General features: G+C 33.2%; 1 protein-coding gene across 18 annotated transcripts in view; it reads left to right on the plus strand.

Annotated features, from left to right (window-relative positions):
* CNBD1 (cyclic nucleotide binding domain containing 1) overlaps window positions 1-27,290 on the plus strand; it is a 662,225-nt gene that overhangs the window by 335,719 nt on the left and 299,216 nt on the right. For 17 of the 18 annotated variants that reach the window (XR_013178326.1, XR_013178325.1, XR_013178327.1 and 14 more), the window contains 2 exons: window positions 21,706-21,815; window positions 24,503-24,653. The exons of the other annotated variant lie outside the window; for it this stretch is intronic. Coding sequence is in view for 14 of the 17 variants with exons in the window: in XM_077167149.1 (XP_077023264.1) it covers window positions 21,706-21,815; window positions 24,503-24,653 (261 nt within the window). In the remaining 3 variants the exon portion in view is untranslated. The remainder of the gene's footprint in view (window positions 1-21,705; window positions 21,816-24,502; window positions 24,654-27,290) is intronic. 18 annotated transcript variants of the gene reach the window in all.

The raw sequence follows: 27,290 nt of genomic DNA on the forward strand, positions 1-27,290 counted from the left end.
CGGAACTCTCGCTGTTATGATACATACTAAAAGGTAAACATATGTTTAAAAAGACCCTCAGATTTCTTCCCCTCCATTTAAAAATTTTTTTTAGCTTATGCCTTACAGGGACCAATGTAAATGAAATGATAAGTGTTTTCAGGACTCTGAAAATCAGGACACTAAAGATTAAAGGGAGTTGAGGTTCCTGGTTTGTTGGCAAAAAACAAAATGAGGACTTGCCTCTTCCTTTCTCTTTCTATATATAACATCCCATCACCACACATCTGACCTTGGATTGTCGTTACAACACAGATAAAGCAAACAGGCACTGGAAATATGGAGAAAAAAATGAAAAACAAAAACAAAATAGTGTCAATGAAATAAGAGTTTTCTCCCCTTTGTTGTCTTTTTTAACTAGGTGAATGTTAATTCATAGAGAATAGTGTAGGAGAGAATTTAGAATTTCGGGGATGATTATGATTACTGAATCATTATATAAATATTCCTTTCTACTTTCTGGCATGTTAGAATAGACAGAGGGAAATACCTGCAATCTCTGAACTGTAATCCTACTGCTTTGATTTCTGTTAAGTATTGTATAGCTTTCATTTTATGACTTTGTGATTGTAAAAGCTTGGTGACTGACCCTCACTTGTACTCGCTTTATCCATTTGTTTTCTCTTACCTTAGAAACTTGTAATTACAAGAGCAACTGCCTAATGCTAATGGAAGAACTTGAATCAGCTCAAAACTAACCATTAACAGAGTTCTTGCACAGTTCCCCTCCATTACATTTGTAGATTATTTCTGTCTATACTTAATATTGAGATGACAGCAATCCCATCTCCCCTCCTTTCTGCTTAGACTTGTCATTAAAATGGTATTGAATCCATTTCCCCTTGTTTGAATCCATAGAATCCTTGACCTCCCTACACCCAGGGAGACAGATTTTTAGGCTGCTGGGCTGTCTGAGCTCCTGCTTCATGCCTAGCAATAGCTCTTTCTCTTTTAGAAGCCCCGGTGTCCCAGGAAATGGTCCATTGAGTGCATTGGGCAGAGAATCTATCACCTTTGTCCGGTATCTATAGGGCCATCCAGGAGTCAGCATTACTTACAATTTAAAAAATAGAAATGTGTAAAATATCTACAAATTGATATTTTTAATATTCTCTAGAATGGAAATATTTTGCACAATATATGTTTTTGCATCCGTTTATATATTCAGAGAAGCTAAATATAGAAAAGCACATTTTAATAAAAATGAATTGTACTTCAATCAACAACCATTTATCATATATAAAATAGACCTCTGTAGAGACAGCAGAGATAGTTCCTGTCCTCAATAAGCTTAAAATCCATATTGAAGAACCTATATATATATATATATATAGTTCTAAAAGTATAAATTACTCAATTGAAAGCTAGGCATGTTGATGGCTAAAAAACTAAATATTTACAGATGTACTGGTAGGTTGTCACTTAAATGAAAAAAAATCATAAAATGACTTATGTAGCTTAAGTGTTTCCTTTTAATTTAAGATATTTACTGTGTACTTCCTGTTTCCTGTGTTTTAAGGAGGGCCCAGGTCTTTTCTCTGAGTATGGATCCTTTTCCAACTCGGCTCTTGAGGACTCAGGTCAGCACAGCCCCAAGACCAGAGAATACGCCAGGCAAGGAGCCAGCCCTGAGTTTTATTATGACTTATGAACAGGAGATTTTTTTTTCCCGATGGCAGTCATTCGAGAAATGAAAGTCAGCGCTCTGCGAAGGCGTGAGGGAGTACAAGGGGCAGCTTATAAGGGTTTAGGACAAGGACATCCCATAGGGTAGGAGAACAGTTTCAGCAGGGTTTCATGACACAGAGGCTTGGAGATTTGTTATTAACATATCGGGGGAGAGGAATTTTAATGCTTTACAAGATAAATGGTTTACCATACTATCTGGACATTCTTTTCCTCCCTAAGGTTTATTGACCTTTAACTTCTGTGTGGCTCACGTAGGCAGCTGCGTGCAGTAACTTACTCTCAATATGGAGGAGTCTGGGTTCTGGGTCTCCACGGATACAGTGATTGGAGATCCATATTTTCTTGTACACCCATGATTTGCAGTATCAATTCATTTAAAGAGGAACAAGAAATCACATTTTTTGTGAAAATTAAAATTTTTATTTTGTTTTCCCCAAGGTCTTACTTACATCTGATTTGAAAGTACTCTATTTTACAAGTCACAACTTTTATTTCTTTCTATTGCATTCATCTTAGATTTCCTAGAAAGGTGAACTTTCACTTCACATAAAATATTCATCAGTTTAATATTTTGATTAAAATTTGTAATCCCAATAACAAGTGCAAATAGTATGAGCAGCATTTTGAACAAGCACCCTTAGAATGTTAAGAATATAACTCCCCCTGCCAGTAATTGAAACACTGGCATGTTAAAGTATCACTTACTAACTGCAGGTATTCAATGGGATATGGACATGGATCTCATTTTATAGAGTCAGCTTGGTAGATCTGTTCAATGACGACTTTTTAAGAGAACTTTTACTGAAAAGTTAAGTAATTGATACCGACAAGTGCAGGTTTCTGTGCACAATGTGCATTATAGCCAAACCATGACACTGGGTTTCAGAAACAGGGTTATCCTTGAAACAGGAGATCAGATGGCCTAAAATCTGTCTCCCCAAACTCCAGTAACTATGCTAGTTTTATAGTATCAAAAAATGGGTAGGTTTTAGGATAATGAACATAATGGCTTGAGGTGAGTCATTTAGAGATGCTCTAATAAATAAGCATGCACAGATTGATTACATGCTTAGTCTTAGAATGTATGTAAGGAAATGGCAGCCTTGCTATGATGATGGGTGTGATTTTTAGTATTGTAATGAGATATAGGTCACTTACATGTTAAAGTTACTGTGTATGTCAGGTGGGCCAATTTTGGTTAGCTGGTTAAATCCAGCTCTATCAAGATAGTTTTGGAATTGGTGTGGTTAGTTCTGGGCTGAGTGAAGGCATTCATTAATAAACATTAGGAGCCCTCTTTAGTGATCATAAGACTCTACTGTTTAAAAACAGAATAAGGGGTAGAAGTAGGGGTCAATTGTGAGGTTCTTATAATCACAAGATAAAAGCTATATAGTTAGATAATAATTATCAGAGATCAGAGAAGCTGGATTGTAGTTTAGTAATTCTCAGGTAACTCCAAGTATTTCTAGTCTAATATACTAGAAAATAAAAAAGAAATCTAAATAATGATTCAGTAATCAAAATTATTTGTTAAATCCTAACTTCTCAGTTGCATTATCATTGCCTAGAAAGGGTACTCCAAGAAGGCTCTTCATGCATTCTAACTTTAAAATGTTTTATGAGGAATCTTTGCATTTTAAGTGAGAGAACTCAAATTCAATAAGCAGGAGAAAAAAATAACAATAAAAAGAAAAGTAACGTATTGGCTTATATAACTGTGAATTTGGGAATTGATGTTTCAGGGACACATGGAGCCAAGATTTGAACTTATTTCATGAGGGTTATTTGTTCCAACATTTGGTTGGTTCTGTTTTGTTGTGTGTTAGCTTCATTGTCCAGCAAGTTTTCCCATGATGTGGCACACATAGCTACAGGATGCTTTATCTTCATAGCCATCAATCCTTGTGAAAAAGTCTCCTTCCCTGAGTGTTCCAGGAAAAATCTGGTCTGACTCACTGGCTGGGCTTGAGTCACACGCAAACCCTGACCCATTTACTGGTGGGGAATGGAATATGTTGTTCAGCTAAGGCTGGATCACAGCTCTGCCCCTGGAATGGTAAAGTCCTCCTTGAACCACCAGACTGCTGAAGCAGGATACGTGTGTCTCCAAAGAGATGCTAGGACAACAAAAAATGTATGCTTCATCCAAATGGGAGTCTGGCATTACATAACTTTCCTTTAGTATTCGTGTAATATTATTAGTAAGAGGATTGTCTCCCTCTGGGCCCTGATATGCTTTGTTTTCTTTTTGATTCTCTTTCTTCTTGACCCCAAATCATTGCTGCTTCTGTGTCCCACTATAACCCCATCAGACTTGTTATTTGTTAGTACTTAAAAAGAACAAATCTACTCTCAAATTTCCCTCCAAATTTCTCAGAGGCAGCTAAGTCTCTAATAATATTGCTTTATGTCTTTCCATTCACAACTACCCTCAGATGACCTCAGGAAACATTAACCCTTGTGTGAATTTTCCAGAATATTTAGAATGATTTCTGCTCAAGATTATTGTGATAAGAATGTTTAGAGACTTCCATAGTTTCAACAAGGCAAATGTATTTTTCTATATTTATCTGTCTCCAATTCTTTATATGTACACTTATTCCTACATCTGTCTCCTGGGCTTAGAGTTTCTTGGAAGACTCTCCCCATTTTTTAAAAGCCACTTTCTCTCCTTGTTTTTCATCTCTCCCTAAGACTTTAACCATACCAGTGCTTTATGTCTATTTTTAGCAAAGTGTTGCCCTACTGCACGGTCACCATGCTTTCCTGTCAGTCATTTCTCTCTATGACTGAGTTACACATGCATCACCCTCTGTATTCCCTTGGAAAAGCAACCATTTGATTAACCACATGATTATTTCATTTCTTTGAATATTGATGCTCATGAATTTATATCCATAGCATTGCTGTTCATTGTGGGTCCAAATGCAAATATTTATTCAAGAATTCCAAAGCTATTGGTTAATGGCAAAATGATCAAATCTTCAGAAACCTATGAGATACGGTGGATATTTATGTTGCCTATAAAGTGTGTAAAATAAATCTCTACTAAGGTCAGTCTCTAAATGTAACATCCTTTTATTTTCTTGCATTTCCACATGCAAATGACAGGCACATGAGGAATTTATTGTCCATAGGTTGATATGTTGGTTTTCAAGTTTAATAAAAATAGTGTTGTTTGGGTATTTTCATTTAATTCCAAGATTTAAAAAGACTTAGAAGTTTCAGATAATAATGCTCCATAAAAGCCCTTTGTTGAAACAAAACAAATTTTGGGTCAGTAGGGGGCAGCCATGTCAAGGACCTGTATTTCTCTTCCTGTCTCTGATTCCCAAATGTCATGGGAGCTTTTTTGGAAGATAATTATAGCTACATGATTAGTACTTGTTCAAATGAAAATATGGGCAATCACATAAATTTAGGCTTGTATGTTATATAGTTTTTCTGCTTAGACTTCCCAAGTGGCATACATTTAAATTCTTAACTTATTTTCATTATTTAACTTACCGTGTTTGTGGGTGAAGTGCCATTCTCTTATATTTATTTTAACATTGTCATTCTTCACGCAGAATGCTTGGCAGGCTTTATATTTAAATACCACGTACCCAAATTCTATTTTAGAGGGCAAAGTAATATAGAACTTAAAAGGTTAACTTTTCTTGCTTATACTATATTAATATTAATCCACGTACATTTGTTTAACAAATGTTATTTTAGAAAATATTGCTGGAACTTATCTGGAAACAATATTTGCTTTAGAATGTAAAATATAAATCAAATTTGGGGTTGCTCTCCAAGAATAAATTACATGTGTCTGAAAAATGTGATGATGATTAATAAGGAATTTTGTATAGAACGGTTTTGCTTATATGCTTAAATAGTCATTCTCAAGAAGTATTTTTGATGTCCTATTTATTCATGCTATTTCTCAGATATTTAAGATTCAGTTTAAAGGGAAGAAACATAATATCCACTATTTGACCAAATCCTTCTATCACAAAGGAACTAAAAGTAGTTTTTAATGTATATGAAGCATAAAAATATCACTTAGCAAGCAACCTCACCCACTCATGCAGTGTCCTGCATGATCTGGGCTATCTCTGAGAAGAAGGGATGTCTTTGTTTATATCAAGAACACATGACACCTTATATTTTGCTTTTGTGTTGCTTTTGTGTTGTCTTGCTAGATTAAAAAAAGTTACATCAACCTTTTAAAAAATCATGTTCTTAAAGAAATAGAAAGAAAAAAGGTAAACAGTAACATAAAACTATGGTTTCATTTTTAGTCACTTTCCTTATATAATGGCATTATTGAAAATACGGCAGTGATAGAAGTTGAATAATAGTACACCAAGACAAAAAGTTGCCATTATTTCCATTTTGTATCTACTTTATGACATCCATTTATAAAATTTAAAGGAAGAAAATAACATATATAATAGCAACCGAAAATATTAAATAACTAGAAATAAATGCAATAAGAAACATGAAAGTATTATATAAAATAACAAAATTTAATAGAGATTCATAAAACAAGACAAACAATTGACTCATAACTTGTTCTTTGCTACAAAAACACATTACTAAATTTCACTACATTTATGAGCCCAATATGAACTTAATAAAAATAACAATGTGAATTTTTTCTAAGTTTATTATGTTGATATGAATGTATATAATGGAAAAAATAAACATGCAAATCTATCTAGCAAGTACTTTTAAAATACTAAGAGAATGTAACATAAATTAAATATTTTATTTGTTGGGCAGATTAATTGAAAAGGCATATAAATATAAAATATAATATAAATGTTATATTAGAAGTAAATAAATGAATATGGTTTAATATAGAGATATTTCAAAAGAGTTGGGAAAAGGTAGTCTATTAAATATTTGAACGTTGTACAAGAAAGGAACATTTTTTAGGGGGAGAAATGTGTATTCCCATTTCACCCTTTCAGACAAATACGTTCCATGTGGATCAGAGACCTCTGTGTAAACTATGATATCATAACATTTCTATAAGAAAACACTGGTAAATCCATTTTCCAATCTTTAAATGGAGTAGGCCCTTTAAAGCATGATGCTTTAAATATTAATTGAAATATTAATCTCAAGCTAAAATGTCAATATTTCCACATGGCAGAATATTCCATGAAAATATGTTACATACGAGAAAGGATTTATTTCTTCATACAAATGGTTGATGCCAATGAATAATATTCTCAAAGTGAGAAGGAGAGAGCAGAAGATGGATGGAGGAGGAAGGAGGGTGAGAGGGAAGGAAGAAGGCAGACTGGGAAATAAAAAAATGAAAGTAAATTCAAAATGAGGGAAAAGAAACCATGTATAACTCAACTTCACTCATAATTATGAAACTTCAGTTTTATTTCATATGCATTTTTCTACCCATTACTTTGGCAAATATTCAAAATTACATTAATATACAGGCTTTTCCAGGATGCTATAAAACAAAAATCTTATGCATTTTAGGTAGGCATGTAAGTTGGTGCAGAATGTTTTGGAACAAATTGGTCAAAATCTGTAAAAAGTAAAACTTTATACTAGCAAATTATATATATAGCCAATATACTCACACTTGTTTATATAAAGATATATGTACAATAATTTTTATTGCACTGTTTTTGCAATGGGAAACAACTTAAATATCCACCATTAGAAGAAGCTAGTTAAATAAATTATAGTACTTTCACAGTGGGAGATTCTTCAACCAACAGAAAGAATGAGTTAGATTGTGTGTGTTGATATATAAGATATCCAAGTTATACTGAAAAGAGTGCCAGAATTTCTCCAATATTAATTTTAGTTGTGCTTAGTTATATGCTATATCAGAGCTATATACTACTATATATCAATATGGATATTAATAAAAATGAATATATAATTATATAAATATACATTATATTATATACTATATCATATCTACAGACTTCTATATAGAGAGCTATTAATAAAACTGAACATATAATTATATAAATATGCATTATATATATATATATATATTTTTTTTTTTTCATGGGCAGGCACCAGGAATCAAACCTGGGTCCCTGGCATGGCAGGTGAGAAGTCTGCCTGCTGAGCCACCATGGCCTGCCCTATGTAAAATATTTTTAAGAGCATGCTGAGAGAATCAGACTGCTTTGGTTTGATTTCTGGCCATGCTACTTCCCATTTGTAAGGCCTTGGGAAAATTCACTTAACCTCTCTGCACCTCACTTTCTTCTTTTGTAATAGGGGGATGTATTAGTACTTATCTAGAGGGTATTATGAGGCTTTCCCTCCCTGATTTGTCTGTGAGAGGCTTATCAGTTTTATTTATCTTTTTAAAGAGCCAGCTTTACTGTTCACTGATTTTCTCTATTGTTTTTCTGTTTTCTCTTTTATTAATTTCTACTTTTATCTTTATATTTCCTTTCTTCTGCTTATTTTGAGTTCAATCCATTCCTATAGTACCTTAAGGTAGAATCTGAGGTTATTGATTTAGAAACTTTCTTCTTTTCTAATCTAGCTATTTACTGCTAGTTACTGAGTTAGATGCAAACCCAAGTTTTGATATACTGGTCTTCTAATTTTCTTCTCATTCAAAATGGTCTCTAATTTTTCTTTTAATTTCTCCTTGACTAGGGTTACAGAATAAGCTAATGCTTGCAATTCAAGAAGGTCCCTGAGGGTTTAGCAAAGAGCCTAGAACTCTGCAGAACTATGGACTTCACTTGAATGCAGAGGCTGGGACAGTCAATAAGAGAATGAGGTTGAAGTACCTGGAAAACACTAAGTGGAGATGGGAAGGTAGAAAGGAGGAAGAAAGAGAGAAGGAAAAAAGAGAGAAAGGTTGGGAGCAATTGGTTAATCAGAAATCAAACTAGAATTTGACACAGTCCCAGAAATATCTATTCTGCTAGTTCAAGGCCAGAGTCTCAGTCAGATTTCAGGGCAGAGATGACAGTAGGCATAGTAGGTATCCTCTCTCATGCCTTAGCATTCTCCTACTGTTTTGGAAGAGGCACTCTGAACCTACATCCTGTGGAAGACTGATTCGTTAAACATATGAGAGTTTTGAGAGGGTTGAGACTCATGGTATAGAATGAATTGAAAAGGATAATGAAAAAAAACCCTTTTGGAGCAAGGCATTTTAAACAAGTAAAGGAAGAATAGATCAAATCATGAAGTCATAAAAATGAGAGCATGATATGTACAATATAGTGTTAATATAAATTCTGGAGTTTCTGACAGAGGCAAATTATTTTGTCCGAGTTAAAAGTACTTGCCATCTCTTTTGGTTTGATGATTGACTAACAAGATTGCAAGCAATTTATGGCACTGTTTTTTATTCATAGGAAATTTTGAATAAGTGTGTGTGTCTGGTATGTGTATGAAAATAAGACCAGGATATATATGTACAATGTAGTGTTAATAAAAACCCAGGGGGTGGGGAGAGGTGTTCCCCCAATGCAGACAGAACAAAAATGATATTGACTGAGAAAATTAGTGTTCTATTTCACATTTAGAATGCCACTAGTTATATTCAAGAGAGAAATTGCAGGAGTGTGGTGGTAGAGAAGGAAGCAAGGCAAAGATAAAACATGGTGTGGAAGTAGAGATGGCCAAGGTGGACAACCGTGGAAATTGATGAGACTTGCTTGGTGATATATTTTCTCATTGTGCTAAATACCTTTTCTATGGTAGTAATAAAACGGTAATAAATGCAGTTCTTTTCCTATTTGAAAAATCTTGTAGAATTTTTACCTCGCATAATTGAGCTAAGAAGAGCACTTATAAATACTATAACCTACATGAGCTCCATTTGAGCATTAATAAATGAATAAGCATAGAAATCACCTCTTTGGAAAATTTCACTTGGCAAGAACAAAAAACAAAAAGCAAGGTATAATAATAAAACTGTTACAAAATTTTTTTTGATTACAAGGTAATATACTTTTTTCAGTAGACGATAAATGCATTAAGCATCAAAAGTTAACATGACTTTACCTCAATGTAATTTTTTCCATTTTAAATAACAGATATAGATTGAGTATAAAAATAACAGTGCTCCTTAAACAAAAATACAAATTAAAAAAAAATTGAGAACGAAATTAAGCAGGAGTGAAAGTGGCAGGATTTGAATTAATCAATTAGAGAAAAGAGACTCTATGTAGCTCATAAACCTGTGTATTATGCTCAACTAGGTGATAAAGTTAACATATATGAAACTGCCTAATTTGTCTTGATGCCCCTTCTGTGACTTTTGTCTGAAGTTCTTAGACTCTTAATAATAAATATCTTCTCCTTTCTCTTTTCAAGTAAATGCACTTTTAAAATATAACCTAAATAATATTTTAATGGTATATTTTTAAATACCATTTAAAAGCCTCTTAGACTAATGAAATATTTCCAAAGCCAAATCTAGATTTCACACCATATGAATCTAAAAATATTGAGTGCTGCTTGCATTGCATCACAACTGCAATACATATTCTTTTTACTGGAAAAGAGAAAAGACTAAAAATTGATTTGGGACCCAATACTCTTTTAACACTCTTATAGGTGCTTTACTTTTGATTATTTGCCTTGTCTTCAAAGTTAGAAAATGACATATTTTTTAACACCTCTATTAAAATGTGACTGAAATATTTCTGAGACCATTTTCAGTGGTCCTTTTAAATGCATTTCGTGTGGTCATAATTCTGGAGTTTCTGACAGAGGCAAATTATTTTGTCAGAGTTAAAAGTACTTGCCATCTCTTTTAGTTTGATGATTGACTAACAAGATTGCAGGCAATTTATGGCATTGTATTTGTTCATAGAAAATTTTTTTTGTGTGTGTGTGTGTGTCTGGTGTATTACTCAGGATATGTTTCAGTGGAGAAGTAGTGAAAAAATGATATAATGCAGAAGTTAAATCTTATTTTTATTCTGTAATTATAATATACCTCAGATATAGTATATATAAGATACTACTTAAGAATACATTGTTTAAAATTATTCTAGAAAATGTATTAATTTTATCTAATTATGAAAGTAATACATATTCAATTATACTTTTTGGGAAAACTGAATATTATCAAGCATATGTAGCCTGTAATTGTGCCCCCACAGATATCCGTGTTATCCTTTTCCTATATTTTTCTTTAAATAAAATTTAAAAAGCAAATAGCTTTAATACAATTTTTAACCAAAATTGAATAACACAGAGTTAATGAAACTCACTTCCACTGGACAAAATATAATGAGTATACTCCATGTCTTTAACTGTCTTAAAAATTATGAATTTCAGTGGTAGTTTATTTTATGTATTCTTATAATTTATCTAGCCATTTCCCTATTGATTATCTTTAGGTTCTATGCAGTATCTGAAATACAGAGTTATGAATACCTAAATACATAAATACTTAGATATTTACCTAATTAATTCCTTAAAAATTGTTAGAACTAGAGTCATGCTGTCAATGTATATAAATATATTGCATAATGCTGGGTGCATGATGTAAATTTATTTCTTACAAAATTCTAACAATATATTATTTTAGTATTCTTTATTTTGGTTCCTATCAGGGTGTTAAGTTATATAGGACACTGGTTGTGTAAGAATGTTGTATAGTAAGTAACAGAGGAAATATTGCACAATAAAAGTGAAGGGCTAGTTTTTTAAAAATGTACATCACTGTATCATACACTTGAAAGTGGTTTAAGTGGGAAATTTTGAGTTGTACATACATTACTATAATAAAAAGAAAAAAGTTTTAAAACATAATCTGTACACATGGGGGATAAGACAAGTTAGATATTTAACCTGCCATCATGTGACAAAAATTATTTCAAATGAAGTAGTTGTTATTTTAAAAACAAAAATAACAATTATAAAAAATATGAATAAGCAAATTATATTTACTAGTATAATTTTCTGTATTTAAAGGTAATAGGATTGAGGAAAAAAATAGCTTCAGAACAATCAATAGATAACATTATAAAAGATGGATAGATATAGTTTACAAAATCTAATAAGAAAAGCATTAATATCCCACTTTAAAAAATGAAATGAGCTTAATTATGTCTTTTCTAAGGTTGTTTGGAAAAATGTTATAAGCAAAAATTTTCACATTTTCTTTCCTATTAGAAGGAATTAGTATACAAAAGTGAAGTCTGGGTCACCATTATATGTAGTTAAATGCTATTTTGAATAAATGTCATATAAGATTGAACTAATTTGAATTTAAATAAATTTGCTGAAGGCAGGCATATAGTAAAATAAAGTCCCTTTACTTCAAAAGGTGTACCTACAATTGTCCCAATTACTTTAAAATATACAAAGTGAAATATCTCTTGAATCAAAATTAATTATTTTGAAATTAATCAGGTAAGTCATTATTTCAAATGATGAATACATTTAATCATGTATATTAGGTACAAATGAGTGAATGCATTGCACTATCCAAGCGCTTCCTTGGGCCCTCCATTTAGTATGTGTTTATTCATCTCTAAATAATATTGCTTAATTGAACTGAAATGAATGAAAATGGTTAGGTATGTCAAGCTGAAGTAACTAATCAGTGTGCCATTATTAAATGGACAATTACCATGATTAACTAGAATTTAGATTAGCACTATACAATGATTAAACGTTAGAATAGAAAGCTTGAACTTTTTTCTTTTTCTACAAAAATATTAAAATAATTTGGTTTTATCAATTTAGGGGCTACTTAGTTTACAAATCACTGTCTCTTGCAATTTAAGTTAGATTATCTCTTTTGGTCCTCTAAAGAATCTTGTGAGGTAAAATCATATTGCTATTTCAACTAAAAATAGAATTTTGATTCAGAATTTCTGATTAACATAAATGCTTACTTCTCAGCACAATATCCCATTGAAATGCTCTATGTGTACCAATGTATTTAGGTATGCATACTTTTATCTATATCTAAATTAATCAGTGGGTTAGAAAAAAAGAAAAAGTGATATCAGTGAATCAAATATTTCTGGAAGATGATTATCATATAAGTCATATGTCTTTTAAAATGTTTTCTTTTAAATATTTTTATTTGTTTAGCATCTAGTCAATTATTTGGTAATGTCACCCATATACTCTGATGATTACTACTCCTGCATGGCAGAAATCCTTCATGCATTTGGCATGTTATTCATATTGGCTTAATACTACTTTTCTCCATGGAATAAAAATCTTGAGTGTAGCAATTACTACATTTGATTAATCCTGATTGTGGTTTCATAACTAAATTACTTTGGTTCAAATGCTAGTTCTTTTTTCCAAGTTTGCCCTTTCGTTACATTTGCAAGTCAATTTCCATTTCTTACAATCAACAAAATCATAAATCTTCTAAGAAATAACAACTAATTATAAAAAATATTGGGGCAAAAGCACTTTAATTGTACCAAAAATGTAAATATCCAGAAATGAACCAATCAGGAAAAGTAGAAGCCCTTTGTGAGGCTGCAATATATACATTTGGGGATGGTGTGATGGTTATGTTCATGTGTCAGCTTGGCCAAGTGATGGTGCCCAGTCATCTGGTAAAGCAAGCATTGGCCTATTTGTTGCTGTGAGGACATTTCATGGACTTAAATCACGAGCAAGTTGGTTGCATCTGTGGCATTCGGCTAAGGGAAGCATCTTCTGCAATGAGTGACACATACTCTAATCAGGTTTTAAGGAGAATTCAGAAGTGAGAATCTCTCTTTCTGCTTCAGCCATCCAGCTTTTCCTGGGGAATTCAGGGATGACCTTTATTGGAGCTGTCAGCTCATGGCCTGCCCTACAGCTATTGGACATTTGCATCCCCACAGTTATGTGAGACACTTTTACAAATATCATATTTACAGATGTCTCCTATTGGTTCTGTTTCTCTAGAGAACTTTGACTAGTACATCTTGATACCAGGAGTGATGTGCTGCTACAGTCTGCAAGTACCAAACATGTTGAAATGGCTTTTTAAATGAATAAGGAGAAGATTCTGGAATAGTTGTGAGGAGCTTGATAGAAAAAGCCTAGAATGCTTTGATGAGACTCTTAGTAGAAATGTGGACTCTAAGGATACCTCTGATAAAACCATAGACAGCAATGATGCATGTGTTAATGCAAACTGGAAGGAAGGCAATCCTTTTTTAAAGTGGCAAAAAATCTTGCCAAAATTCACTACTGGTTTTGGATGGAAGGCAGATTCTAAAAGCCGTGAGCTGGAATATTTAGTTGAAGAGACTTTCAAATTAAATGTGAAAAATGCAACCTGATTTCTCCTTGCAGCTTGCAGTGAAAGGGAGACCCCAGAGAATAGTGCCCAATGTGAAGATTTATCCAAACATGGAAGGCAGTCAGTCATTTCAGGACAAGCCAGGATTGAAGATGGAGCTATTCAGGAAAGATTTGTGGAAACTCCTACTGTCTGATGCTTATGATCTCTGCATTCTACAAAGAAAACCAACAAGGGTGTTGTGGAGTCTGTATAAACAGAACCACTGCCAGTCTGGACTAAAAGGGACAGAAAATGGACAAATTGAAGGAAAAATGACTTCAAAGGCAGAACCTTGAAAGCTAAAGTGTGAAGCCAAGAAATCAGGTACAGAAGAGTGGACCCACCCATGCACTTGGAAAGGGAGAATTTGCCCCAAATTAAGAGGCATCAGAGAGGGTGGAGCACAGTCCTTGGGGATTGGGGAAAGCCTTGCTGCCACCACTTTGTTCTGAGGGGGTTGAGCATGTGTTCTGGAGATGGCAGAGAGCCCGGGTACTGCCCTGATGTTTGGAGAGAGTGGACCCACAAAAAGGTGGTCTCTCTGGTATTCCCAAGCCTTCATTTGGAGAGAACAGGGCTGTTGCACAAGCATTTAGAAAGGGTGGGACTGCCGCTTTCTAAAACCCCAAGGATAAATGACTCAGACTTTGAAATCTAATGGGGTTTGCTGTGCAGGTTTTCAGAACTGTTTGGATCCAGTCATCCCAGTGTTCCTTCCAATTTCTCCGTATGGAAATGGAATATATATCCTATGACTGTCCCTTCTTTGTATATTGGCAGCAGATAACTTGTTCTGAGTTTTACAGGTCCACAACCAGAGGAGATTTTTGCTTTAGGACAGACCATGCCTGTAGCTGAATTTGATGAGATTTGGCACTGTTTCTAACTTTGTATTTTATTTGTATTGTTATTGAAATGGTTTAAGGATTTGTGATACTATAATGGAATGAATGTATTTTGCATTTGGAAAGAATGTTTCTTTTTGGGGTCCAGAGAAAGAACCAGTGGAATGTACAGTTCAAAACTGTTGTATACCTCAGGAAAGCCATGTTTTTTCATCTTCATTCAATATTGCTGAGTGGGATCTTTTTGTTGTTTCCATGGAGATGTGACCCACCCAATTGTTGGTAGTACCTTTTGATTAGATGGTTTCCAGGAAGCTGTGTGAAGATCCATTCAAGATAGAGTTGTTTACTGGAGTTCTTTAAGAGGGAACCATTTTGGAAAAATCTTCAGAGCCCGCACAGGCTGAGACCTTTGAGATGCAGAAAGAAAATGCCTACAAGGCAGCCATTTGAAAAAGCTGGTAGAGAAAGTGAGCAGATGTCACCATGTGCCTTCTCAGCTGACAGAGATGTCCAAAAGCCAAAGACACTAGCAGATGCCAGCCATGTGCCTTCCCAGCTGATAGAGGTGTTCCACACAACATCAGCATGTCTTGAGTGAAAATAACCTCTTTGGGGTGCCTTAATTTGGACATTTTCACAACCTTAGAACTGTAAGCTTACAACTTAAAAAATGCCCCTTTTAAAAAAATGTTCCATTTCTGATATGTCACACTCTGGCAGCTTAACAAACTAAAACAAATGGTGTAATAAAGACTTGAAACAATGGAGATTGGATTGGAATAACATAATGTTGAAATTCCCAATTGTAATAAAAATGAATTTCATTGAATGTCAAAAATCTTGATGGGAGACTTTAGTGGGGTCCAAGGATCAAATTCTAGGTATTGGTCAGGGTTCTGGTAGTTAAGAAATGGCTTATTCAATTTAGAAGACCAAGGAGAGTTAATAGAAAGCACTACTTACAAATATGAGAGGAGGGCTAAAGAAAAGTGACAAATGATGGCACAGTACCCAGGGAGTAACAATAGCATGAAACCACCTACCAGAGCTGGGTCTGAAGGGCAAGGGAGAGGAAGGAATTGTCAGACTAGACATGTAGTTATAAGATTTTTGCTGTAGCAGTTGCAGAATTTGATAGAGGTGTACAAATTCTGCCCTTAAGTAGTCCATCAGGAACCAACTACTGTTGTAGCTCTCTTTTATAATCTTCTTTGCCTCTTATGGTTCAAATCCAAACCAAGTCCAAAGGATAAGGGATGCTGGTTGATTAAATAATAAAGATTGGTATCTTAGGGCAAAGAACAGGGTAGAATAAAAGAGTGAATTAAAAGTAGTAAACATAAAATATTCATCATCACAAATTTTATCAGGAAGAGCAAACACATGACATAATCCAAGAAAATTTTGATAAAATTTCAATGGGAAAGTTATTATACAGTTTCAAAACATATTTTAATGTTGAAATAATTAAAAGAGCATGGAATCACAGGATCAGAATAAAGTGAGACAAAGTCATTCAAAGCTTTATATTAATTTATGATACCATAGAAATTTCAAATCAGTGGGGATAGGATAGTGTTTCAACATTTGTTTGGGGTTTTTTTAGCCACTTGAGATAAAATATCATGCCTCACGCTTTATTCAATTTGTAAATTAAAAGGGGAAAATTTAAATACTAAAACCCTATACATTTATAGAAACAAAACATACAATATTTCTTTTATTAGTGCGTGAAAAATCTTCTCAATCTTCAATTCACAAAGAATTTGTAACAGATTTGATCATATACACAGTTGTAAAAATTGTGTAGTAGAAATTATAAATAAGTGAAGTTATTCTTAGAAAAATTTGAATGGATTCTAGCTCTACCCCTCAGTAAAAATCAAGTTATGCCAGTGAAAACTAATTAGATATAATTTTCTAGAGGCTTATTTAACAAAATCCATCCGAGTTTATTATCAGCAAGTCTGAGTAATTTCCTTTACAGAAATATTTGCACCTATTTGCAAATGTCAGTGAAGGAAATCTATTGTAGCATACTTATAAATAGTAAATCCTGGAATGTTTTCAAAGTTTAACTTAAGAAAATATTTACATTCTCTACCTTCTGGTACATTCAAACTAAGGGGGGTCTTTTAAAATAATAATGTATACCCGTACATATCAAAGTAAAAAGTTGACTATTTACTGACAAGTATAAAAAAGGAAATAGTTCAAAAAGGAAGCCATGTGGCATAACAATATTAATGGCATGGTACATTTATTTTAAGCTATGTTATGTTAAGTTGGTGAGACAATCTTAAAAGACAACAGATTAGAATTCATTGTAAAATTATTGTGAAAAAATGGAGGGCTTCATAAGAATGATAAAAGTAATGATAGAGCAAGAAGTGTGACCTTTAGGTGACAAACCAAACAGCCTCAAAATATATAGACAACTGATAATCTTGTATAGAGGATTTCATATAGTAATCATTGTAGCCAGGGATTTAAACACAATCCTCTCAGAAGAGAATAGACAAAATAGATTTACCAAAACAGCGTAACCAACCAAGAACTGAACATTACAATGAACAAATTCAAGTAGTGGACATATATAGAATTTCGTATCTGACAGACTTTTGTCCTAAGCATACATGAAATAAGTAATATTTACTTATATATGGCGAATAATGGTCATGATAAACCTCAAGTGCAAAGCAAAACAAAGCAAAAAAACTTAAGAATTTATTTAAAAGGGATTGCAAAAGTCTTAGATTAAAAATGAAATTAAGAAAAACTCACCACCAGATAAAAATAAATCACTATCTTTCGAATCTGAGAGATATCTAGAGCAATAGTTAAAATGAAATATATAGTAGCATTAAATACCTTTATCAGAAATGAGAAAGATGAAAAATTACTGAGCTAGGTATTCAAAATCAGAGGTTTGAAAACACAACACAACAAAACAAAATAAAATGAAAGAATAGTAAAATGAAGACAGTAAATTTTGGCAAATTCTTTATTTGGAATGCTCTCTGTAACATGTTCAAATTTTTAAATTTCTTTCATCCCCAATTTTCTGGATTTCCTCTATCAATGATTAATAGATTTAAAATAACTTTTTTTCTGAATTGCAATTTACTTTTTATTGTTTATGCAAATATCAGAACCTCAGTATCCACTATAATACTTTATATATAGCATTCATTCTTTAGAAGAATGATCTAGAAGAATGGTTCATTTAGAAGTGTGATTTAGAAAAATGATTCCATGTGCCATGGAATTCAGAAGGCATAGTATAAGTGGAAATTAGATAATCAGTGGCCCATTCTTCTGATATGCACTTCTGTTTCACAATTTGTCTCACACAGCCATAAATGCCTTCAATATTTATACTTCATTTAAATATAGTTTTAAAATAATTAAGTGGTAGTGTTTAATATTGGTTAAGATTTCTTTAGTATAAACTATTACAGAGGTATTTACCATTGCACAACCCTTTCAAATCAAGTTTTTTCCTTAATATTTAAAAAAGTAAAATTTGAATATATGTATAGGGAAAACATTTAGAAATATTCATGCAAATGAAAAATTTATATAAAAATAGCATTGATTAGTATGATGCCTTTACACTGTTGTTTCTGTATATTCTAGTTTCACAAGGAAAATGTGTATCTGTTCAGCTAATTCATGCCTTGCTTTAAACTGCATCATCCTTGCTAATTCTTGGGTCACCTCTGTTCTAAAACTGTTTTGGTCTGTTGGCTAATACATTAGGTTTTATCTTAATTAAGAGGATGTCCTCTAAGAATCTTCTAATTCACTAACTTCTATTTATGCTGAAATCTTAACTTTCCCATTGCTGCTGATGATGAACGGTAGGGGATTATATTTCTTATCGTGACTCCTCTAACTGACCTGAAAATTGGCATGAAATGGTTTTATTAAGCTGATGGTTATTTATTGGTATATGATAAACAACAGAAAAAAAAGAGAGAGAGAGAGAACAATACCTGATGTTCACTTTCTGTTAATCCTTCTGATTTTCTTCCCCTTCTCATTTGCCTGTAAATTAAATCGGAAGATTGTTTTCATAGTCACCTAATACTTTCTTGGTGGACTAATGAGTCTGAGTTTTGATATGGCTAATCTAATTTTTAAATACAAATTCAATTTTATTTTCTGAACATTAAGGACTGTGTAATAATAATAATAATTATTATTAAATAATAATAATAATTCATCGATATCTTCCAGGACATATGACTTATATTTAAAACAGTGTCATAATATTATATCTCTTTCTGTATCATTTATCATTTTTCTATGTAATCCAATAGGCAAGGCTACGGACTTTAAAATACGTATCTTGAAATCACCGGCATAAGTTCTTGGGAGTGGAGAGCAGGGTCAGAGAAGCAATGAGGAAAATTTAGCAAACACATAATGGGTGGGGGTGGTTTTAAGTTTTCAGAGGTAGTTGTATTATTTCTTTTCCAGTCAAAATAATACTTTAATCCCTTATTTTAAGTGTGAAGATACCCACTTTTGTTTTATGGTATTAAATTCAGGCTTTTACCTCAATGAGAATTGAGGTGAACACTTGCTCTGGTTATCATAGACAATTGTTATCATAGACAATTGTCATTGACCATAGACTATTGTTCAGGTAGCAAATGTGGCCTCTAAGGAATAGCTGCCTCATGGGTCTGCTGCAGTGGGTTTGGCTTTTCCATTGTTGTCTGGCCTTCAACACGTACACACGCACACACACACACAATCCAGCGGCTTCCATCAGTTTTTATACCACATTTACTCTTCTGACTTTCAAAGGGCTTGGCTTTCAAGAAGTGAATTACAGAGAAAGTTAAGAGCAATGGGTTTCTTTATTGTCTGCTTAACTGTTCCTTTCTTTACCTATTATACCTATCAGGAGGGTCTGTGCCTTCCTTTATATACTCACTGATTGACTACAAGAAGTCAAGTGGACTCCACTTATATATTACCTCTTGGTAGAGGAGTCCCTTTGCTTTTTAGGGAAAGATATGTGAGAAAATTTCCCCTTCTCTCTACAATCTCTCATAATTATACACATATATTATACTTTGACATCTTAAGATAACTTTCTAATATCATTGTATATTGTAAAGAATATAGTATTAAAGCAGTGGAGGGGTTATCATACATTTTTACTTCAACAAAATAACTGATGTGCCACTGTAGGACAGCTGTTGAATTTTTTCACATTTCATACTTTGAGCTCTACATATTCTAGGAGGAAAGGAGATAGAATATTCTCAAAAAAACATGCCAACAAGATAACTGAAATACTACTTGATTTATTTGAAAGTATTTTCCATTGTGTATTGGTATTTATTTTAATTTTTCTGGTATTAAATTAGATTTGCTAACTGTTATTTCATATTTTTAACCATCATTGTTAAAGAGTTACGCTATTCTCTGACTTCTTATTTTCTTCTTAACATCAATAACTTTATCAAGTTCATATTACTCTTTTACAGTGTGAAATAGATATGCTTTTATATAATTGGGAAACTGAACTTTTAATTGCCTGTAAACATGTTAACATCACTCTGCTTCATGAAGTCATAGGCAAGGAAAATATTCTATCTTTTGTGATTGGAGTTTTCAGAAACAAATATTGATATGTTTCAGAATGAACAAAGTAGAAAATCAATTTGAAATTGTAATTTAGCTGATGTAGTTCCATGTGATTTCATTTAAATTAAAATTCTGTTGATAATATATTAAAAATTTTATGGAGAGCATGTGGTTTTTATTTTTAATTGTTTTTTTTTTTTTTTTTTTTTTTTAAAGGAAAGACAGAGAGAAGGAAGGAAGGATAGAAGGAAGGAAGGAAGGAAGAAAGGGAAACATTTTTAAACATTTTCTAGTTTTTATTGTATTCTGTTTCTCCGTTTTTGTTACATGGGCTGGGGCCGGGAATCGAACCGAGGTCCTCCGGCATAGCAGGCAAGCACTTTGCTCGCTGAGCCACCGCGGCCCGCCCCTTAATTGTTTTTTTAACAATTATAGTTAAAAAGTTAGTTTCAGAGTTAAAATACACTTCACCGCCAAGTGTTTTCTGACGTTAAGGTAGCGTCACAAATTTGAGCGAATGATGATACTGATAAGGTGATTTTTTTGTGTGTATACACACACACACACACACACTCACACACACATATACATATATATATATATATATATATGCTAGCCATCATGCTAAGTACTTCATATTCACTGAATTGCCACATGTAGGGTATGGCATAGGAATTCCTATTCCTGCCATTTTAAAGATAAAATGCTTGGATCTGAGAATGGGTTTTGTAATTTATCTGAAGTCACATAGTAAGTACCAGACTAGTGCTTCAATCCAGGCCAGTGTGGCCTTAAAGCCATTGCTTTTAACCATTACTTGATTCGGGGGAGTGCTGAGACTGGCTCCTACAGGCGCTGGAAAGCCAATTGTTAAATATTGAGGGATTTTTCAAGCCAGTTGTTAAAATATTGGTGGTTTGAAATCAGTCATGGTGGGGATATTTACACCACAGAGATCAGCAAATGCTGCAAACTGGGGCTTACCCCAGCCCCACCTGCTCCTCCAAGACCCTTTACCAGCAGTTCACCACTTTCACCACCAAGTCTTGTCAGTGTTTACGTCTGCATTAGGTCAATACTAGACAAATATGTTACCATGTACCAAGTGTACACTATAAATTGGCATCCATTAAGAAATTTACCATTAATAGTTCTTAAATTAAATATGTCAGCTTTTTGCCATATTATAATATCTAAAAATATTTCTTATGGAAAAAAATGTGTGAATGAATGAATTGTCTCTCTTATTTTCAGTGATAGTGGAAAGTGGAAATATAATGTCTTTTGTGGTTTATATTAATTCTGGATATTGTGACGTCTATAGAAGTGTTGTAGGACTTGTGAAACAACAATTTAATAAAGTGGTAAGTTTAAAATTTGTGCATTTTCTTTTGTCAGTTAAGCCACTTAAATGAACAAAAGATGGTAAAACATCTTTCAATGTGCTTGTTGGGCATTGCTTTATTTTCCGTTGCAAAATTTCTATTCAAGCTTTTGTCCATTTTTGTTGTTGTTGCGAAGATTCTTTTCTTCTCTTTATTGAGTTTTATGATAAAGAGTTGACCAAAAAACACAGAAAAATACGCTTAACATCCTTAGTCACCAGAGAAAGACAACTGAAACCACCACACAGTACCACTACAATCACATCAAATTGACTAAAATGAAAAGAACAGGCAATATGAAGGGTTGGTAGCGATGTAGTGCAACTGAAACGCTGGGACATTGCTAATGGAAATATAAAGTGTCACAATTTCTTTGGAAAACAGTTTGGCCATTCCCTGTGAACTTAAAAAATATACAACATATGACACAGCAATCCAGTCCTAGGTATTTACTCAAGAGAAATTATATATGTGCAAAAATACATAAAATGTCATAGCCCAAAACCAGAAGTAACGCATATGCACAATGAAAACTGAATGAATAGAAACATTGTGGTTCATTCATACAATGAATGACATACAGTAATAGAAAGAAATAGGAGAGAATATGGCTGAATCTCAAAAGTATTAGTTTGGACAAAAAAGGCCAAACTCAAAAGATTTCATTCTCTATTTATGAAGTTCTGGAACAGGCCAAGAAAAGTAATATACAGTGATAGAAAACAGATAAGTGTTTCTTTGGGGCATTAGGTATGTAGAAAATTGACTCCAAAGGGTGGTGGGGAAGTTTTGGAGATGACAGATGTGTTCCTGATGTTGATTGTGCTGTCGATTTCACAGGTGTACATAGTTATTAAAACCCATAAAACTGTAAAATGGGTATTTTATTTATATGTTGTACTTTAATAGATTTGATTTAAAATATGAGGAAATAACCCCTGATTCATGTCACCTGCAAAAAAATTAATTTGACCAAGTATTTCTGCAAATCCAAATTGTAGAAAAATATGTATATGCTAATACTACAAAATTACATAGAATATCATTTTTTTGTATACGCTGATTGAATTTCCAGGCCCTTTTGTTGTTGTTGTTGTTTTTCTTTCCTTATATTGCCATTATATTAGTATATGTATTTTCTCATTCATTTTATTATCTGGACCCATTTTTTTATTAAATTGAAAAACTTAAGTAAATTATTTTGATAATTCCATTAATAAATCTGTATGCTGAAATTCATGAGAAACCCTGGCTACTTTTTATTTTTTTCAGTATGGATCACAAGTTAAATTTTATTTAACTTTGTGTTCAAATGCAAAAGAGCATATTGTCTTCAGTGAGAAAGTAACTACTTTCCACATACAAGTGTTATTTTTTCCCCATTCCCATCATTGTCCTACCCCTTGCTTGGTGGCCATGCTATTTAAAATAGAAGAAATTATTGTGTTTGAAGAAACTGCTTAGCCACATCATCATTTCTCTCCTGTAGTCTCCAAGGAGCATTTAGAGGTAATTCCAGTTTTCTGAGAACATTAGCGTCTGACTGGTACTGGTAAGATCTATAGTGCTACTGAGTTTAGGATTTAAGAAAGCAGCGTTTGGAATTGAAGGTCTCATCCTTCAATTGAAGGTCTCATCCTTCCCCATTTCCTCTGCCTGACCACAGGGTCTCCATCCCACCATGCAGGGTTATGTGGAGAACAGGCGTTCCTCATATGTTCTCCTTCTCTGGGAGGAAGGTAGTATAGAAACTCAAACTTTAGTGGGTAGCTACTCTATCAGGTCTCCTTTAGGTAAGGTTACAATTCATCATCCTTCTGAGTTGGTCAGGCAGTCTTAAATGGAATTCATTTTTATGTTCAATTTTGCTTCAAGTTAGATATCGGTCTTTGACCCCAAGAGGCGTAGCAGTGGCCTTCACCTCCTCCAGGTACCTGTCACTCTCCTACCCTGAGGACTGCTACACTCTGCTTTTCATACCTCACTGCCCACCAGCATCACCCTGTTCCAACACGGATGGATCGCTAGCAAAAAATAACTTGGGTTGTCAGCTTTTGTCTTGGACCATCCATACTGAAAGCCCTTTAACCCTTCTCTGCAAGGTCCCCATTTGGGAACCAAATTGCTAGCTCCTTCAGTCAAACTCACTTTCCATGTTTCTTTTTGATTTAACAGAAGCAAGAAAGAATTCCGCTTTTTTGCAGTTACTCCCATCTGCTCTGGCCGTGGCACTTCTTCACTGCTTATTTTTTTTCTTCCCTGCTAGTCCAACCCATGTGTCTTGCAGCCCAAGTAACAAATGGTAATTCCCAAAACATACCAAGCAAAATTATGTTTACAAAATAATACCCTAGGACCTTGAAAAATGGGATGATTTCAATAATTCCTAAATACCTGGTGAATTAAAAAAATAATTTTCATGCCACTAAATGACTATGCTTACTCTGCTTTTGTTTACATTATATATGCCGAAGTCGTCTATCAATTTACTGTTCTAATATAAACATATACCTAAGTAAATATTATCTCTGATTTGAATAAAGTTGCTAATTTATTTTAAACACCACGCACTAAAGTGATTTATGCGTAATGAGTTTCCAATATCCATGATCTATTCATTATATTAGAGTGGTTCCAAAATCATGTTTTATCTGCCTCTCTGACAGAGAAAAATTCGAAAACTTGTTTATATGGGTAAACTTCAGGAGAAGGAATCCTTTGGCGAGATTAGCGTTCTTTGTCAAGTTCCCTTCACATGCACAGTCATTACTGGAAAGGAGACTGAGGCGGCGATCATTGAAGACAAGGACTTATTTGGTAAATACACGTGTTTTTTAATTTAACATTTATACCACTTTATGAATTTCTTAAAAGTGAGTGAGCACATTTCACAGACAAATTAGGGCATTCAATTGAGCATGTGTGTTTGCCTATGTGTATTTATAGATGGATGGATATCGATATACATGTATGTACATTTGGTTTGTGTGTTAAATGTTTAAATATATTAATTGTAGTTATTTATGGAGACAACATCGCTATAATCTATAAATAGCTCCCTCTATAGCTATATCTTCTGTATGATTAAATTCTGCTACTGTTAAAATGTAGTGGTGACAATTAAAAAGACTTTGATTTGCAATTACTCTAATCACTGTTAATTCCGAAATCACCATTAATTACCTCACGCCTTCCTTTTCTGGGAACACTATTGGTTTTTCATCTCTAAGGTTATTGCTCCCATTTTTTGGTTCAGTTCAAATGTGTATTAGCCCCTAATGTGCAAACTGGATCAAGTGTATATGAAAATCTAGGCCTTGTAATATTTACTGTCTTTATCAGTAACTTTAGAGCTCCAGCTATAGTAAAAGAATAAACATACAGGAACCTGTATTTTGCTATGCAAGCATTATAAATAGTCAAATAGCACATCCAATTGAGTACTAAGGATAAATTAATGGAGGTTAATAAATCATAACATAATATGATATTAAAGAAAATTATAGTTTTATGTAGAATAAAAGTGAAAATGTCAAACAGAGTAAAGGATTAAAGAGGATTAATTAGCAGAAATTAACATGGGTGAGAGATTTGCTTTAAATAAACTAAATTCAAAAGATTTTCATGGCCTTGAATAGGAATGAGAACTTGTTTGTCTGTATAGGTTCAAGTAATACCCCTGATATATCACAGAGTGATTTAAGAAGAAAATAAAAGTATTTGCAAAGCCGCCTTGAGGAAATGGGGGGAACTATGAAAATATTAAACTTTCCCACCTGGGGAATTCCTGATATTTTTGTAAGCATGAGGAACTACCAATTTAATAAGCCAAGCCCTTAATCTTGGGGCTTGCTCTTATGAAACTTATTCCTACAAAGGAGAAGCTAAGTTACTTAGAATGATGCCTAAGACTTACTTCCAGAGAACTTCTTTTGCTGCTCAGATGTGGGCTCTCACTCTGAGCCAACTCTGCAAATAAGCGCACTACTCGCCCCTCTACATGGGACATGGCTTCCAGAGAAAAACCTGGCCCTGGCATCGTGGAATTGAGAAAGTCTTCTTAACCAAAAGAGGGGAAAGAAATGAACAAAATAAAGTTTCAGTGGCTAAGAGATTTCAAATAGAGTCCAGAGGTCATTCTGGTGTTTTTTCTTATGCATTATATAGATAATTCCTTTTTAGTTTCTAGTGTATTAGACTAGCTAGAGGGAAATACCTGAAACTGTTGAATTATGATCCAGTAGCCTTGATTCTTGATGATGATTGTATAACTGTATGGCTTTTAAGGTATGATCATGTGATTGTGAAAACCTTATGACTGACATTTAGCCAGTATGGCCAGATGAGTAAGAAAATAAAGACAATGGAATAAACAAATAATAGGGGTGGGTGGGATAAGGGGTATGGGATGTTTTGAGTGTTCTTTTTTATTTTTACTTTTATTATTTTAGAGTAATGAATATTTTCTAAAATTGATTGTGGGAATGAATGCAGAACTATAAGATGATACAGTGAGCCACTGATTGTATACTTGGCTGATTGTATGGTTTGTGAATATGTCTCAATAAAATTGGATTAAAAAGTTTTAAAAATACTCAAGCAATGTAATAATAAAGTAGAACTGGGTCTTAATGCATACCACAGTCTGGTCTCTAATAACAAAGAATAATGCTTCATTTTAAGCACACATGAAACAGTCATGACAATTGAACATGTCTTAGGTCAAAAAGAAACATCAATAAATCCCAAAGAATAGAAATAAAACAATTTTTCTACAGTCTAACAAAACTAGGAATTAATAATAAAATAAAAAAACAAAAGAAGGCCCTTATACCTGGAAACTATAAAACACGTTATAAACTGTTCTTGAATTGAATGGGGAAATACCAAATGTACTTGCGGAATTTCTTGATAATAATTATGAAAATATGACATAAAAGAATCTGTGAAATACACAAAAATTAGTTATCAGAGAAAAGTTATAGCATTAGATACCAGAATCCATGCAAATAAAAATAAGTAAATTAAGTATTGACTCAAAAAGCTGGAAAAAACAGCAGAATAAAACACCCAAAAGACATTCATGATGATCTATATATGATTTGAATGAATTACCACATTCAGTGGTATTTTTTTATCTCTTAGAGAATACCCCATTCCTGTGTTACTCTATTCAAAATGAAAAGAATAAATCCATATTCATGTATATCTTTTTTAAATTATAAATTTGATATAATACTTAATTATCTTTCTTCCTGTAACATTCACGTACATACCCCTCCTCAGGGTAACACTTAAATAATTATTAATCACCAAATAAAATGTTAATATTCTCAGTTGATATGGACCAGGTTTTTATTTTCCTGTATTAATTATATTAATGGGTGCGAGGCAAATATACTGTGGATTCTTTTATGTAAATTAATTTCATGTAGGAAATGCTCCTTTCACACA

This window comes from Tamandua tetradactyla, chromosome 6 (assembly GCF_023851605.1).
Source record: "Tamandua tetradactyla isolate mTamTet1 chromosome 6, mTamTet1.pri, whole genome shotgun sequence".
Taxonomy (NCBI): domain Eukaryota; kingdom Metazoa; phylum Chordata; class Mammalia; order Pilosa; family Myrmecophagidae; genus Tamandua; species Tamandua tetradactyla.